This window comes from Alligator mississippiensis, chromosome 3 (genome assembly GCF_030867095.1).
Source record: "Alligator mississippiensis isolate rAllMis1 chromosome 3, rAllMis1, whole genome shotgun sequence".
NCBI lineage: Eukaryota > Metazoa > Chordata > Crocodylia > Alligatoridae > Alligator > Alligator mississippiensis.
In genome coordinates, this window is record NC_081826.1 from 12,817,778 (window position 1) to 12,834,087 (window position 16,310).

The following is a 16,310-nucleotide window of genomic DNA, read 5'->3' on the forward strand; positions in this document are numbered from 1 at the left end:
TGGCTTGGAGGAGCAATTACTGAAAAAGTCCAACTTTTTCTCCAGTAGCTCTGGGCTGGAGCATTCTTTCATTGTGTGGGGCTGGTGCATGTGCAGACCTGTTGCAAGAAAGAGCTGTGAGAGGACAGACCGTGTTTTGGTTGGTCTGGGAATATTGCTCTTCACACTCTGTTTAGCACTAAAAACTAGGAGGGGAAGAATATGCTAAAAGAAGGTAGAAACTTGGAGATGTCAGCTGCTAATATTAAAGTTTTTACTGAGCATGTGCAAGAAGCAGCTTTCCCTCACCCCCACCCATCCAAGGTAACCAACACCTCCATTACTGACAATCGCATCATGTGTGCCCACTCAGTTAAAGATCTCCAGGTTGCTTCAGATTGTGAAGCACATGAAATGCTTGGATTCATTGTCAACTTCAGAAAAACCAGGATACTTTACCAACCCACCCCAAACCCAGCCATCTGCTCTTCCACGTACTATAATTAGAAGGGAGTCCTTGGACAATGTTGAACGTTTCCCTTACCTGGGCAGCCAGCTTCCCCAAAAAGGAATCAAGGACAATGATACTCAGCACCACATAAAATTTGGCAATGCTGCCTTTGGATGACTCCAAAACTGTCTTCAGTGGTCGTGGCATCAGAACCCAAATCAAACTTGTGAGTACCGGGCAGTTGTCATCCCTACCCTGTGGTATGGGAGTGAAACTTGGACGGCGTATTGGAAACACCTAAAAGCTTTGAAATGTTACCATCAGCAATGTCTTTGAAAAATTCTCCATGTCATCTGGAAGGACAGAAGCATGAATGTCAGCATTCTGGTGCAAGTAAACACCACCGTGAAGCCAAATGTATATGGCAGCAGTTCTTTTTGGACAGGGCGTGTCATAAGGATGCCTGACAACTTGGCTCTCAAAGCAGGTCCTATACTCCCAACTCAGCAGTGGTCAGCACTCTAGGGTGGGCAAAAGAAGCAATTCAAAGACAGCTTGAATCTCGTATGTGAAGAAATATGTAATTAACATCAATACCTGGGAGGTTCGAACACTGAATTTGTTCCAAATAACGTGATGTATGACAAAGCATTGACAATTTTGAACAAATTTGGAGACTATGTACACAGATAGACAAATGAGACACAGGAAAGATCTGTGACCTGACATCACCAAGATCTATTCCTCCCACCTTCCCGGAACTATTTGCCACATTTGCCATTGGACATGCAGACCTCCGCTTGGCCACCTCAATCATCTGTGGACTCATCAATTCCTTATTTACTGAAAGACTGTCATCCTCGTATTGAGTAATTGTCTACGATAGCAGCAAGCAGCACCTTCTCCATCCCTGCAACAAAGTTTTATAGTTTGGTTAAACATGGGTGGGTTTTCCTGGAGACAGAGAAAGCCCTGTCCCCGCACTATGGCTAGTTCCTTCTCAGATTTCAAGTCTGTGTTCCAAGGTATGGGGATGCTATGGAGACTTCTCCTTTGGTCAGCTAGAATTTTAAATAATGGACAAAATGTGATGTATTTCCCAATCTCATTCTTGCAGTAGACTAAAATGTCTGAAATTTTCTAAAAATTTGAGCCTGAAGCACTTTCTCAGTATCTGGAATTTCAATCTGAATGGGTAAATTTTGGTAAAAATAGGAATAGCTGGACAGCAACCCTCGTAACAAGAAATGTTAGACAACTGTAATTAACATACATTCATTATTGATACTAGTCCCATATGAGCTATGCAGTGCAGTCACTAGATGTCTACTGGAAGGTTTTCTTACTTTACTTGCACGAGTTTTTTTTTTTTTTTTTAAGTTCTGTGCACAAGAGTAATGCGTACCAAAGAAAAATAGTTAATGATTGTTACTAGAGTAAATATTTTGAATCAATTTGCAGATCACAGGCAGTGTACATTTTAATGCAATGATTTTAACAAGTCTTTGTTTTGATCTCAATTTTAGGAGCCACAAAAATAGTTCCAGTTGAGGCTGCTCCCCAAGAAACAGAACCGACAACAAATTCTGAGGCAGCTGTTCAAGACCAAGCTCAGCGAAGAGGCTATCAAGAATATGCCATTCAACAAACACCCTATGAGCAGGCAATGAAATCAAGCAGGTAATTTTAAAAGCATTTAATTTTCTTGTTTTGACCATGGGAGAGAATTTTTTTTTCTGTCTTCAGTTTTATGTAAGCAGAACGTCCAATGATCAGTAGGCAAAAACACTTTGCGTGAGACATGGCTGCTCTTCATAATGTGAAAACGTCCTGAAGAATTTTGTTTTTTGCATACCCTTAGTCCATAATATAGAGCAGTGACAGCATACTTTGCGACTGTATATCAGTACTCTAATTATAACTGTTGTTTGGTTTTATTCTAGGCTAGGTCCAACTCAGCTAAAAATTTTTACTTGTGAATACTGCAACAAGGTATTCAAATTTAAACATTCTCTCCAGGCTCATTTGAGGATTCATACAAATGAAAAACCTTACAAATGTTCATACTGCAGCTATGCCAGTGCCATCAAAGCCAACCTCAACGTGCACATGAGGAAACACACAGGGGAAAAATTCAGTTGTGATTACTGTGCATTCACATGTCTCAGCAAAGGCCATCTCAAAGTCCATATTGAGCGAGTCCACAAGAAAATTAAGCAACATTGTCGCTTTTGCAAAAAGAAATACTCGGATGTCAAAAATCTAATCAAGCATATCAAGGAAACGCATGACTTGAAGGACAAGAAGGTGAAAGATGTGTTTGATGAGCTCCGCTTGATGACCCGAGAAGGCAAGAGACAGCTGCTTTATGACTGCCATATTTGTGAACGCAAATTCAAAAATGAACTGGATCGAGACCGTCACATGCTAGTCCATGGTGATGAAAGACCATTTGCTTGTGAGCTCTGTGGCCATGGAGCCACAAAGTATCAAGCACTCGAACTTCATGTTCAGAAACACCCATTTGTTTATGTCTGTTCTGTATGCCTGAAGAAATTTGTCAGTTCTGTAAGGCTTCGTGCACATATCAAAGACGTTCATGCGGATTTGCAAGAAACTTCTGTTTTTAACAGTTCTATCAATCAGAGTTTCTGCCTTCTGGAGCCTGGAGGTGATATCCAACAGGAAGCACTTGAACAATTAACACAGCCTGCAGATAAAATCACTCTCCTAAGCACTGAAGCACTTAGCATACCAAAGCAACTTAACTGTAAAGATGAAACAAATACCACTGAGGTAAGCCATAATGATCAGCCTGACAGTCATTTAAAAATTGAGGCTGCCCCTTCCTTAGAATTGGAAAACTCTCTGGTGGAGAGTGCAGCTGAGCTGCCCTGTCAACCATCAACTGATGCAGAAGTACCGCAGATTGAATCACATGCAGCGCCAAATTGTTTTTTGCTGAAAAATGCTGCTAGCACTTCAGAGGAACCAAAATTGTCTCCTGGAAATGAACAAGAAGTCAACTGTGATAGTTCAGTAAATATACAGGGTGATGAAATCCAGCTGCTGTTGCCGGGAGGCAAAGACTCAAGTGTGAATCACAATGATATAAACATTGAGAGCCTTTCAGTTTCTGACGAGAAAGGTCAACCCTTTCATGCTAGTGAATTAGAAACAAGCACATCATCAAATCAAAACATGGCAGAATCTACAAATCCTCTTTCAGCACCAGATTCCAGTGAAGCCATCAGTCCAAAGCCAAACTCTAGTAGCACAGCTTCTGATACTCGGGGAGGAGCTGTGGCCTTTATGCAGATTTTGGATGGTTTACAAAAGAGGCAAATGAACACAGAGTTGTGTGAGAAGATAAGAAAAGTTTATGGAGACCTGGAATGTGAATACTGTGGTAAGAACCAGTAGAACTGTGTGAGTTGTATTTCAAATGAATCACATAACAGTACATTTTTATTGCATTCTTTTTTTAAATGTATAGTTCACTGCAATTTCATGGTTAAGCAAAGATTCTGGGCTGGATTTTGTCATCCAGTCCAATTTATTGTGGTCAGAACATACAACCATCAGGGAAACTGAGGAAGAGAGAGGTCTTCGTCCAAACAAGACTTTGCTTTACCAAATTCTTTGTTAGTATTGCAGCCCTGCCTGGTATTATTTTAGCAGCACAAATTAAGGCTGTGCACTGCAGATTTTAACTTTTACATGGGCCAGGCAAAGATGCATGTATACACACCAGATCCATATGATGGCAGTTTTCATTTTCATACTTATATAAATCTATTCCTTTGAGCTGAAAAGTTTTAGTCTTAGGATGAAACTGTTTTGATTCTGTTGTTCTGGGTGGAAGCTAGGAAACTGGAGGGAGATTACACTCTTCTGACAGCCCCAAATGGAGAAGCTCTGAAATTTGACTCATCTTCACTACCCAGGAAGGGAAAGGAATTAAAGTTTAAAGAAAGTCAGTTAAAAGTTTTGATACTTTTAAGTCAATATATTTGCTTTCATTTCAAGGCATTTCTGGAACCCTCATATAATTAAGTTCAGAGTGGCTGAAGAAGGATAAGTGCTAGCTTGGTCTACCGTCGTATTGATAGTTCAGCTTAACCACATTTGCTACGGGCACACGTATTAGAATGCAGGAAGAGACTTTAAGGGTGTCTCTACACGTGCTCTGGGGGCGCTCTCATTAAAGCTCCTGCAGCATCTTATATATTCAGCATCCCCGCCACTCGTTCAACAAGCTTTAGTTAAAGGCCCCTGCTGCCATTTTGAAGCATGGGGATGCTGAATACACGAGACACAAATGCTGCTGAAGTGCACTAATTAGCACGCTCCATCAGACCCAATTAATCGAGTCTGGTCCAAGGCACTGTAATTACAGTGCATCGGAGCAGCATCTCCCCATATCTACAGGCACCCTAGAAGACTTCTTCATTGGGAACACATTTGTTAACAAATCCCACAGAAAGGGTGACCTTCATACAAGGTCACTATTGTGTTTTTCTAGTTGTGCTTGTAACAGTAAAATCTCTTTGAGACAATTTAACAGGTATATTTCCAGAAGGAAGGCTTTGTAAAATTGTGTTTTGAATAAAAGGGAACTGAACATTTGATTTTTTTTTCTTTATTTTAACAATATCAGTTTTTACAAATGTCTTTAGAAATTACTTGTTTTCATGTTTAATTTTATTTTTAGGCAAGTTGTTCTGGTACCAGGTCCATTATGACATGCATGTTCGTACTCACACTCGAGAACATTTATATTACTGCTCCCAGTGCAATTATTCCTCCATCACCAAAAACTGCCTTAAGCGTCACGTCATACAGAAACACAGCAATATTTTGCTGAAATGCCCCACTGAACACTGTGACTATTCTACTCCAGATAAATACAAGCTTCAGGCACATCTGAAAGTTCACACAGAGCTGGTAAGTAACAATAAATACTCTTTGCTTTATCAAAATTCTGTCTCATTTCTGTAATGTCACTTTCTTTGAACATTTCTTTCAAATTTGGAAAAAATCTTAATGCAGTACATATGCTCTGTCTCCTCTCCTCCTTCCTGGCTGTTTTGGGGCTTGAGACTTTAAAAGGGGGTATGGGACTGTTGCTACTTCTGACTCTTTCCGCAGTTATTAGTACCACAAACTAGTATGTTGCTGTAACTGTTAGGATAAGCTGACTTAGTTGTAAAGGAAGGCATTTTTATGGTTAGTGTGGTTAAATCTGGTCAGTCTTCTGTTACAGCTATCATTTCCATTCACGGTGGATCAGGAGGGTGAGAGACCTACTTCTGAAAGGAACACAGTCTTGTTCAGGTCCTCACCCCTGAATTGAATTACTGGGTCAAATGCCCGATGGGTTATGGAGGTATGAGTGGCCAGTCAGCATCATCCTTTTCAGGGCTCTATCTGCAGCACTTTTATTCAAGAGCATCTAAGGAACTCCAGAACATGTTGCAAGCCAATTTTGCTCCAAGAAGCTCTGCCTATGATCCAGTACCTCTGTCTGAATATTATGCAGAAATCAGTATTTTCTACACCAGATTTGCTCAGTTGTCTTCCACGTCTGAGTTTTCAATGTATTGTTATGCTCTGAACTACAGTTTTAAATTACATAAGTATTTTATGAGCATCTAGGAGATGTAGGCTTTTTTATTGCTGTTAGATGAAGAATTTGTAATGAAACCATCGTGAGTGCGCAACTGACGTGCATCTTTAAGCAGAATTGGAATTAATGCAGTATATTACAAATATTTATTAAATATTTCTTTCACGGCTCTTATTGATTCCATGAATCTGTGTGGCATAGCTAGTACTGAATAAAGCACAATTTCTGATTTCAAGAAACATTTGGAAAGCTGTTCTGGAATGTATAATTAAATATTATTTACTGGTAGTGCCAGGAGGGTGGCATGAGTTATATCCTAGTAATTTAGATTTATTGCAAGACATTTAGACAGCTCCAACAGTAGCAGTTTTGTTAAGTACCTTTTGAATTCATTAAACTTACTCCTGAATACATTGTTTACTTCTACATAGAAAAAAACATAGTAAATAACAGTGAAAGTTGCCCAGAGAGAAGATCCATATGCACCTCCCCTTAAAAACAAGAATTACTGAGCTAAAGGCACATTTGGGCTTTTAACTGCCCCCCTGTTAATGTAGGTCCCTATCTGTTCTCAACGTGTAAAGCGTACAGTATACATACCACATTTCTCTAGAAAGCAAAACTTTACTTATCACCTAGTCTGTGCTAATGTGTCTGTTGGATGCAGTGAATCAGCGAAGCTGTGTCTTGTTTCACTAGAAGCATGATGTGGAATAAAGAGTTTGTTCTTAGAGTGCATTTTTTCTCATACACAGATAGTTCTGTGTAATTGCTTTGAAAAGCAGTTAAGGGTAATGTTTTCAGACCCTCCTTGCTCAGGCAGGAGATAGACTCTTGGTTAGTATCTCCAGGAGTTGGAACAGAACCCTCTTATGACTCTTACCAAGTGCTGGTCTGTGGGGACTTGCAGGAGAGTTTATCTATAACCAGCAGGTGATAGAACAGGAAAGGAGACAATCTTATATTTTTAGGTATCTGTTTTGTCTCCCTTATTTTTACTTCATTTCAGATAATCTAGAACTTCCTGAATATAGCTGATAGTTTCCACTTCAACAAAACTGCAACATAGCGCAATAAAACTCCAGCTTCTTTAGACACAAGTTTTCTCACTTTTTTTGAGTTGAATAGATGTAATTTCTTAAAGAGAACTGAGATTTATTATAATCAGACAGTTTTCCCAATAGTGGTTCCATTAAATTGTTCTGAATTTATTAACCTTACTCTTGTAATATATCAGTAGTTAAGTATTTACATCTTACCATGAAAAGGAGTAAATAAGTGACAAAATGGTGGCCAAGGTTTAAAAAAAAATGTAGTTTAAATATACATTCCTAAATCCTTATTCAAAATTGCCGAGCATTCAACAGCTCCAACTAATCTTCACAGCCAGAGGCCCAGGACCTTGATGCAAAGTAGGATTGAGAATGCATCTCCACTTAGATTGCATTGGTAAGCAGAGTCTTTCAAATTTCACAGTGACAGCTATTACCAAATATGTATTGAACATTTAAAGTGCACATTTGTTAACCTATATTTTTATCAAGCGATTATTAAATAGTATAACTAGAAATGGCCTTTTCCAGATGGATCTTCGTACCTAAACCTTGTGTTTTTTAGTACTTTACATACAGGTTGTACAGTAAAATATTTTAACCAGTGTATAAGCATCTTCATGTAAGAAAAGCTGCATGGATGTATATGGAGGGTGCAAATTCAAACATGCAGAAGCTATTCCCAGAATTAAAGTTGCCTGTGAAGCCTAAGTTTAACCCTTTGCTTGAATACCTTCTGATTTTTCATTATATACTTATATACAGTATTTCTTTTTCCTTTTGGATCTTTTTTTCATTTGGCGCCTGGGGTGACTGATGTTTTTTCAGATAAATCAGATTTTCAATATTTCTTTTTATCCTCATCATCATTCAGTGTAAGGCCTCATATCTTATTCTCTATGCACCATCCAAACCCTGCACTGAAAAATGAAATGATTAATTTTCTCATGGGCTCTTCTGTGATACTTATTGTCACTGTATCTGTGCCTAATAAGCATTAATTAAGTTATCTTTGTAACACCCTGCATGGTAGAGAGGATTTTCATAGAGTGGGAACTGAGGCATAGGTTGCTTAAGACCAAAATTTGCAAATGTCTTCACTAATTTTCCATGCCAAATTGGAGACACCTAGGGCTTGATTGATCAGAGTGCTTAGCATTTCTATACCTCTTTAAATGTTCAAACCATGGTATAAGGCATTACCTAATTAATCATCCCAGCACTCTTGAAAGGTAAGGAGGAATTATAATTGCCTCAGATAATGAACTGAAAGAGGCTCAGATCCATAAAGGTCCAGACTGACAAAAGTATTTAGGCACCCAGCTTCCACTGATGCAAACTGAAGAAGTTAACTTAGCCAAGAAAACCCACTGAGCCAGTGGCAGAGCAGAGATTAGGATCTAGAGGCCCCTTGCTCTTAACTTGGCAGGTGTTCCTTTGGACCAGGGATGTCAGACTCATCCAGCCCCATTGTAGACTGGATGGGTGGTGCAGACTTAGTCCACAGGCCAGATCAGGCCCACAGACCACCTTCCCTCCCTTTTGACCTTCCTCTTCTTCCACTGCCTCTCTGCCCTGCCTGCTTCCCTCCCACCTCCTACCATACCTGATCAGGTGGCTGCTGCAGCCGGTCTACCACCCACACCATGAATCCATCAGTCACTGGAACAGGCATAGCATGTGGCAGAGTCCAACTGGATTGTGGTGCCCCAGCTGGATGGCACCACATGTGGTGCCCGTTCCATGCACTCTGGATCTGGGCTGCATGTACAACAGCCACTGGCTCTGGTATGCTGGGGCACAGGGGAGGGGAGAGGGGTCTGTGGGTCCAATCTGGCCTGTGGACCAGCTCTACATTGTGAATGCACATAGTGCCCCAAGTGGGTCTAACCAGACCCAGGGACGTGTTGGGGGCCAGATAAGGGTGCTCCATGGGTTGCATGTGGCCTATGGGCTGTATGTTTTGACACTCCTACTTTAGATCTCACTGCTTCAAGTGTTGGGATATTCACCATTCTTACTGATTTCAGTTGCAGGTGAGTGTGCAGGCCTTCTGGTAAGGTGTTTGGTATCTCGAATTAGACCGCTAGAATATGAGGAAAGCACAGTCTGTGGTCACGTGTAAAAACTCTGGTTTAGGTAATTAGTTCAGAATTAAATAGGAACTCTGTGTTAGTGGCAGAAATCAGAACCCAGGTCCCCGGAGTTGTGTTTCATCACTGTATTCAGTAGCCGGAGCCACATTACTGTCTTACTACTTTTGTAGTCCATGTCTCATTCCAAGCACATAGGAAAGCGGCACACACTCAAAGTACCACCATTTTATCTATATTTCATTTAGAATAATAGAAAATTAGGGTTGGAAGGGACTTCAGGAGTCCAACTCCCTGCTCAAAGCAGGACCATCCCCAAATATATCATCCCAGACAAGGTTTTGTCTAGTTGGGTCTTCAAAACCTCTAACTATGGAGATTCCACAACCTCTCTGGGGAACCTGCTCCAGTACTTTACTACCCTCCTTGTAAGACAGTTTTTCTTAATATCTATCCTAAACTTCCCTTGTTGCAACTTGAGACTGTTGCTCCTTGTTCTGTCATCTGCCACCATTGAGAACACTCTAGCTCCATCTTCATAACCACCCTTCAAACATTTGAAGGCTGCTATTAAATCCCCTCTCAGTCTTCTCTTCTCCCATCTTAACTTAGCCCAGTTCCCTCAGCCTGTCGTCGTCAGCCCAGTTCCCCAGGCCTAACCATTTTTGTTGCCCTCTGCTGGACTCTCTCCAACTTGTCCACATCCTTTCTGTAGTGGGGACTCAAAACTGATCGTAGTACTCCAGATGTGGCCTCATCAGTACTCAGTAGAGGCAGATTATAGCTTCTCTCGATCTGCTGGCAGCAATCCAACTAATGCAGACGAGTATGTTGTTAGCCTTATTGGCAACAAGGGCATGCTGCTGGTTCATCGTCAGCTTATTGTCCACTGTAACCTCCAGGTCCTTTTCTGTAGAGCTGCTGCTTAGCCAGCTAGTCCCCAGTCTGTCCTAGTGAGTGGGATTGTTCTGTCCTAAGTGCAGGACTTTGCACTTGCCCTTATTGAATCTTATGACACTTCTTTTGGTACAATCCTCCAATTTGTCCAGATCTCTGACTCCTAGCCCTACACTCCAGCATATCTGCTACTCCCCCCAGCTTGGTGTCATCTGCAGACTTGCTGAAGGTGCACTCCATCCCATCTTCCAGATTGTTGTTCAAGATATTGACTAAAACCAGCCCCAGGACCGACCCCTGGAACACTCCACTTGATACCGACTGCCAAGTAGACATCAAGCTGTTGATTACTATCCTTTGGGTAGTTACAGACATTCAGAAACCCAGGACAGAATTGATCCAAGTTGCACAGTTTTTTTGTAAGCAGTGTAATTTAAATCAGTAGCAAACAGAATACACATTCAGCCTTTGGTGGGGGAGCAGGGGGGAAGCAAATCTTAGACTGGGTTCTACCATTTTTAAACCAGTCTGTATGCACCAGACTTCTGTTCTGTTACAGGTATAGGCTGGTTTCCGATCACTTATACTGGTAAAAGTGCAATGTATGTTGCTGATCTTTGAGCCCAATGATCCAGCCAATTTTTTGTTCACCTTACAATCCATTAATCCAATCCATACTTCCTTAGCTTGCCTGCAAGAATGTTGTGGGAGACTATCAAAAGCCTAGCTAAAGTCAAGGTATATCGCATCCACTTGTCTCACCGCATCCACAGAGCCAATCATCTCATCATAGAAGGCTGATCAGGCATTACTTGTTCTTGGTGAATCTATGCTGACTGTTCTTAATCATCTTCTCCAAGTGTTTAGAAATAGATTCCTTGAGGATCTGCTCCATGATTTTTCCAGGGACTGAGATGAGGCTTCACTGGTCTGTAGTTCCCTAGATCCTCCTTCTTCCCTTTCTTAAATATGGGCATTATATTTGCCCTTTTCCAATTGTCTGGGACCTCCCCCATTTGCCATGAGTTTTCAAAGATGATGGCCAGCATCTGTGCAGTCACTTTGGAGAACTCTCTCAACATCCTCAGGTGCATCCTGTACAGCCCCATGGACTTGTACACATCCAACTTTTCTAAATAGTCCCTAACCTGTTCTTTCACCACTGTTGACTGTTCCCCTGCTCCCTAAACTGTGCTGTCAGGTGCAGTAGTGTAGGAGCTGACCTTGCCTGTGAAGACTGAGGTGGAAAAGTCATTGAGCGCTTCATTTTTTTTGCATCGTGTATCACTAGGTTACCTCTCCCATTCGGTAAGGGAGCCACACTTTCCCTGTTCCTCCTCTTGTTACTGACATACTTGTAGAAACACTTCTTGTTAACATTTACATTCCTTGCAAATGCACAGTCCACCAAATAATCGCACAGACAGGCCTGGATCGTTTACCTTCTAGAAGCAGGATCTGATGCCTGGCTCCTCTTCCTCTTCCCCTTCCTCCTCTTGCTTCTAGTGAGCTACTTGCAAACAGCCCTGCTTACTGTCCCTGGTCACTCACAATTTGGTGCGGTTCTGCCCAGCAAATGGAAATGAGATACTGGGCAACATCAGTAGGATGGTCATGGTTTTTCATAGCAAATGAGAAGTGAGCCATGCTGAGTAAAGTAGGCATATTAGGAGCGGCTAAAAATCATCATAATTATCCCAAATCTTGAAGGATGGTAATAGGGTCACGAAAAGATACATGGCTGATTCCCAGAGTATTTGCCTTCCAGATTAGGTTCTATCTGCAAACCTCTTGGTGCAGGAATTTAAAAAAAGGAAAAGATTTTTATATAAAAAATATTATATATTAAAATTAATTTCAAACAATTATATGTAATTATGTAATCTGATTTATTTAAATTATATGATTTAATATATCATTTTAATTTATATTTTAATATGTAATACCTACCTACACACATGCGCAGATGCACATGCGCACAAACACTTTAGAGTTATGCATTCCTGTACTGTGAAAATGGATGCCTTAATATTCTCTCTCATTGTTGCCATTAGATGAGACAAATAGGCTTCTGTCTTGTCCACCATTTTAATTTTCCTATATTGCTCATTAGAGTATTATCTAATCTCTTCCCAAATAAATTAGATCAACATAGTACTTCACTTTTAGCAAGGCTGTGTGACATTAGCTTAGTGCAGGAGCCTTTTTAATTCATGAAAATCTTGATTTGGTATAGGAATGATGAGTGTGGCAATCTAGTCCCACTTTTTCATATCCCATAAATTCTGTGTAGGGCCCAGTCCTGGTCCCATGAAAGTCAATAGTGAAGTTTTTATTGATTCAAGTGAGGGCAGTGTGAAGCCTGAGATTAGCACGCTGAGGCAAATGTATTAGCTTCTTTTTAGGTAAGACATAGGGGTAATTGCAAGAGGTTTGCCTGATAGGATGAAGCATGTCAGCAGATGTGCAGGAAAAGAATTGCACAGCAAGTTATATAGCACTATGACTAGCTGGTGTTATAAGTAGTAATTATTCTTTGTTGAAGAGGGAAAGATACTTTTCTCTTACATTTTTGTGCTACAAAGTGATACAAAATGTCATGGCTCAAGCTGTCAAATACAGTTGAGGCTTTTCTTTTTTCAGACAGATACTTTTTAAGTAAGTAGGAAAGGAAAATGAGAAAAAGAAAAGCCAGTGTGGGAGGAAAACTAAATGGGGACAAAGCAGTTTTGATGGGATGTTTGAAGAGCTATTACTTTGGACATATTTTAATGAGGTGCTGAGATGAATATACCTCATTGTGCAGGTGCTGTCTGTTACTGGGGTATTTCTTCCACCATTAATTTCAGTAGTACCTATAGTAGTACCTATAGCAGGTTCGGGGTTCACTAGCTCATTAAACAGTCCTTCAGTGTCGTTTTACAGGCTCACAGTCTCTATTTATTTTCCTTACTTCTCCCGGCAAGCTTCCTCCCAGCAGGAGTCACTCAACGTAAGCCATATACACGGTCTCTGATGCACTCATGGAATCATAGTAATTAAGGTCTGGAAGGGACCTTGAATGATCAAGTCCAAACCCCCTGCTCTGGGCAGGGATACTGCTGAGATCAAATGATCCCACCAAAGTGTCTGTCCAGTCTCCTCTTGAAGATGTCCAAGGCTGGAGACTGCACCACCTCCTTGGGAAGTCTATTCCAATTCTGGTCACCATTACCATAAAGACGTTCTTCCTTACATCCAACCTGAAACCATCCTCTAACAGTTTGTGGCCATGGCTCTTTGTCTTCCCCTGGGGCACCCTAGTGAACATTTTTTTTTTCCCCAGCTCCCAATATTCACTCCTTACATACTTACAGACGGCCACCAAGCCCCACCTCAGTCTTCTCTTCCCTAGGCTGAACAGTCCCAGATTTTTTAGTCTTCTCTCATAAGTTTTGTCCTCCATGCCCATATTCATTCTTGTGGCCCTTCTCATGGTCTTTCAATACCTGTGGTCAGCTTCCCAATCGTAGACCAACTTTCAGGATAACAGCCCTCTAAGTGTTGCCCCTGGGCTCCACCATGAGCTGATACCCCCCCCAACTCCCGGCTCTCTTTCCCTCTTGGCTTTCTGTTCTCTCAGCTCCCAGCTCGTGGCTTCTGGCTCTCAGGCTTTTGGCCCTCAATTGTTTGCCTTTGCTCTAGCTCCTCTTTCTAGGAGCTTACCTCTCCCCCTGTGGTTCCTTCTGAAACTCTCTCCCTGCTTCCAGACTGCAGCTCTCCTTGTCCCTGGCTCCTGTCCCTCTGTCTCTCCCCAAGAAGTCTCCCTGGGGCTTCCTTTCCTGGAAGCCTTTTATCTTCCTGCCAGCTAGTTATCCCTCCCAGCTGACCCTGTTGCCAAGGCAGCCTGAAATCACCTCTACTGCTTGCGTTTGGGCTATAGCCCCTGCAAGTCTTCACCCTGCCCCCAAGCGCCTTAAGCTGGCAGTCTGCCAAACTGTTACAGTGTCTTTTTTGGATCTCTTCCTTATTTTGATGTGCAAATGTGTATATGTGAGTGGATGCTCATTACTTAATCTTTGTGTAAAAGTAGAGATCCCTTGCTTGCAGGCACGAACGTTTTGTGAGCTTCCATATTAACTTACTGTTTATTTTATTTCTGTAATAAATAACTAACTCCTTTTTTTTTTATGGCTACCGTCATCAGCCTGACTTGTTTTAGCAGCAGGAAGGAACCAATGAGCTATTTCTCCAGTGGCTGAGCAGATGGAGGAAGTGCTGGTGAACCAAAAGTGTTTTGTGACCCAGTGTGATCCAGTGGATGTGAACACAATTCAAGCTACGCAGACAGGGCAGCTCCCAGTCTTACCATTGTAAGCAGAAGAGTAGTGATGGTTGTATAGGGTTACCATATGTCCGGGTTTTCCCAGACATGTCCTCTTTTTGGATCCTCCAATCTCCGTCCGATTTTGCTCTGCTCAGCTGATGGGAGCAGGAGGAGGGCAATTGGAGGCAGCGGGCGCGCTTGTGTCTGCACATGCACACACAAGTCACTGGCATGCAACTAGGCACAGTCATAGGAACAGCTTTGGCAGCTGGATGCAGATAAGACTTTAGGAGACAGGGATTGGAGACTGTTGGGGGTGTTGCATGTGTGGCAGGGATGTGTGGAGGGGATGGGTGTGTGAGGGGGGCTGGTGCCCTCCAGTGATGGGGGAAGCTGTCCGGGCATTGTGGCTGTGGCAGGGCACTGCTGGAGGGGTAGGGGGCAGGCACCTTCCCCTCCAGCGGGGGGAGGGGAAGGGGCTTTGAGGGCTGCAGAGAGCTCTGCGGCCGGGCCTGTGGCACTGGGGCTGGTGCCTATGCTCACGGGGCTGGGCTCGGTAGGAGACATTATCCAGGGAAACATGACCAAGACCACTTGGTACAGCTCTGGAACCCACAGCCCAGGGCAGGGGGTGCCACAGGCCTCCCCTTTTCCCTCCTGCCTGCACCAGGGCTGGACTCACTCCACTGCTGCCACTGCCCATACGAATCTGAGTCACCATGCTCCAGCCCATTGGGATGGGGGCAGCTGGAGGCCCCCTCTGGCAGGTCTGAGGGGAGCAGGGGCTGTGGGTTGAGACTGAGAGGCACCGGCAGGGCCTGGGGTTGTGTGGCTCAGGAGTGAGGGGCAGCAGAAGGGACATGGGGCTGCAGGTTGGGAGTGAGGAGCACTGGCAGGGCCAGGGGGCTGTTGGGTGGGGAGTGAGGTGTCCTCTTTTTTGGAACTGGAAATATGGTAACCCTAGTTGAACAGCTTGGCATCACAGGCCAGGAAAACTTGTTGAACAGCAGGGGCAGTTGACCCTGTGTGTGAAATTTGCTTCTCACTTGTTCAGGGAAACAGTACTTGTGATTGGTAGCAAGCTTAACAAGCAAATTGGGAATGCACTTGATGTTCTTTAAACAGTAATAATAAGTTTTAAAATTTATTTTCTGTATACTGCAGGCTGAGACACGGTGCTAGGGACCAGTGACAGCGTCTTGTTATGGCTCCAGAATTATCAGATTAAGCCCCAGTCCAGGCTTGCCCCCGGCTATCCCTAGCTCACAGTAGGTATGAATAGGAACCTGATCCTTTAGGCTGTAACAACACTCTGTTGTGTGCTGTTGGCTATAGAATATCTCAGCTCTGAAGCATACTCGCCCCATGGCCTGTTAGACTTGGGTAGCAGACCTTCTGCTTTTATCCATCCCATAGAGTCTCAGTGTATGTTCAATAATTCTAGCCAACCCCAGAGAATACAAGCTTAACTTTACTGTTTCCATCTGTGATAATGGTTTTTTTGTGTTTTTAAAGAACCATGTTTGAATTGGTATTTGGCACTTAATTCTAAAATTTGTCAAATACATGCTTCAGCAGGAAATAAGTGCAATCAGTTTCCATGGCAGAGACTTCTTTGTCAAGAGTGCTCTGCAATTTGCTCATCCCCCTGTCCTTGACACCAGAGGCATTTCTTAATATGTACCAAGTCCTTCCATTGTACCCAGAAGCACCAATTGATATTTACTAGTACTGTCCTTTATTGCTTGTGGCAGCTTAGGACATGCACAGTTGGAGTTTAAACCTCTTTTCTTCGAGGTTAGAATATTGGATGGACTTTTAATAAACACAAATAAGAAATATAAGGTCTGTATACAGTATAGATCAATGGAAATAATTTATCCAGGGTTTGTACAGCCATTCA

The 16,310-nt window shown here is 42.5% G+C and overlaps 1 protein-coding gene across 3 annotated transcripts in view; it reads left to right on the plus strand.

Moving 5' to 3' along the window:
- ZFAT (zinc finger and AT-hook domain containing) overlaps positions 1–16,310 on the plus strand; it is a 209,111-nt gene that overhangs the window by 121,029 nt on the left and 71,772 nt on the right. For all 3 annotated transcript variants that reach the window (XM_019481784.2, XM_019481783.2, XM_014611508.3), the window contains 3 exons: positions 1,957–2,110; positions 2,374–3,839; positions 5,145–5,377. In XM_019481784.2, the coding sequence (XP_019337329.1) occupies positions 1,957–2,110; positions 2,374–3,839; positions 5,145–5,377 (1,853 nt within the window). The remainder of the gene's footprint in view (positions 1–1,956; positions 2,111–2,373; positions 3,840–5,144; positions 5,378–16,310) is intronic.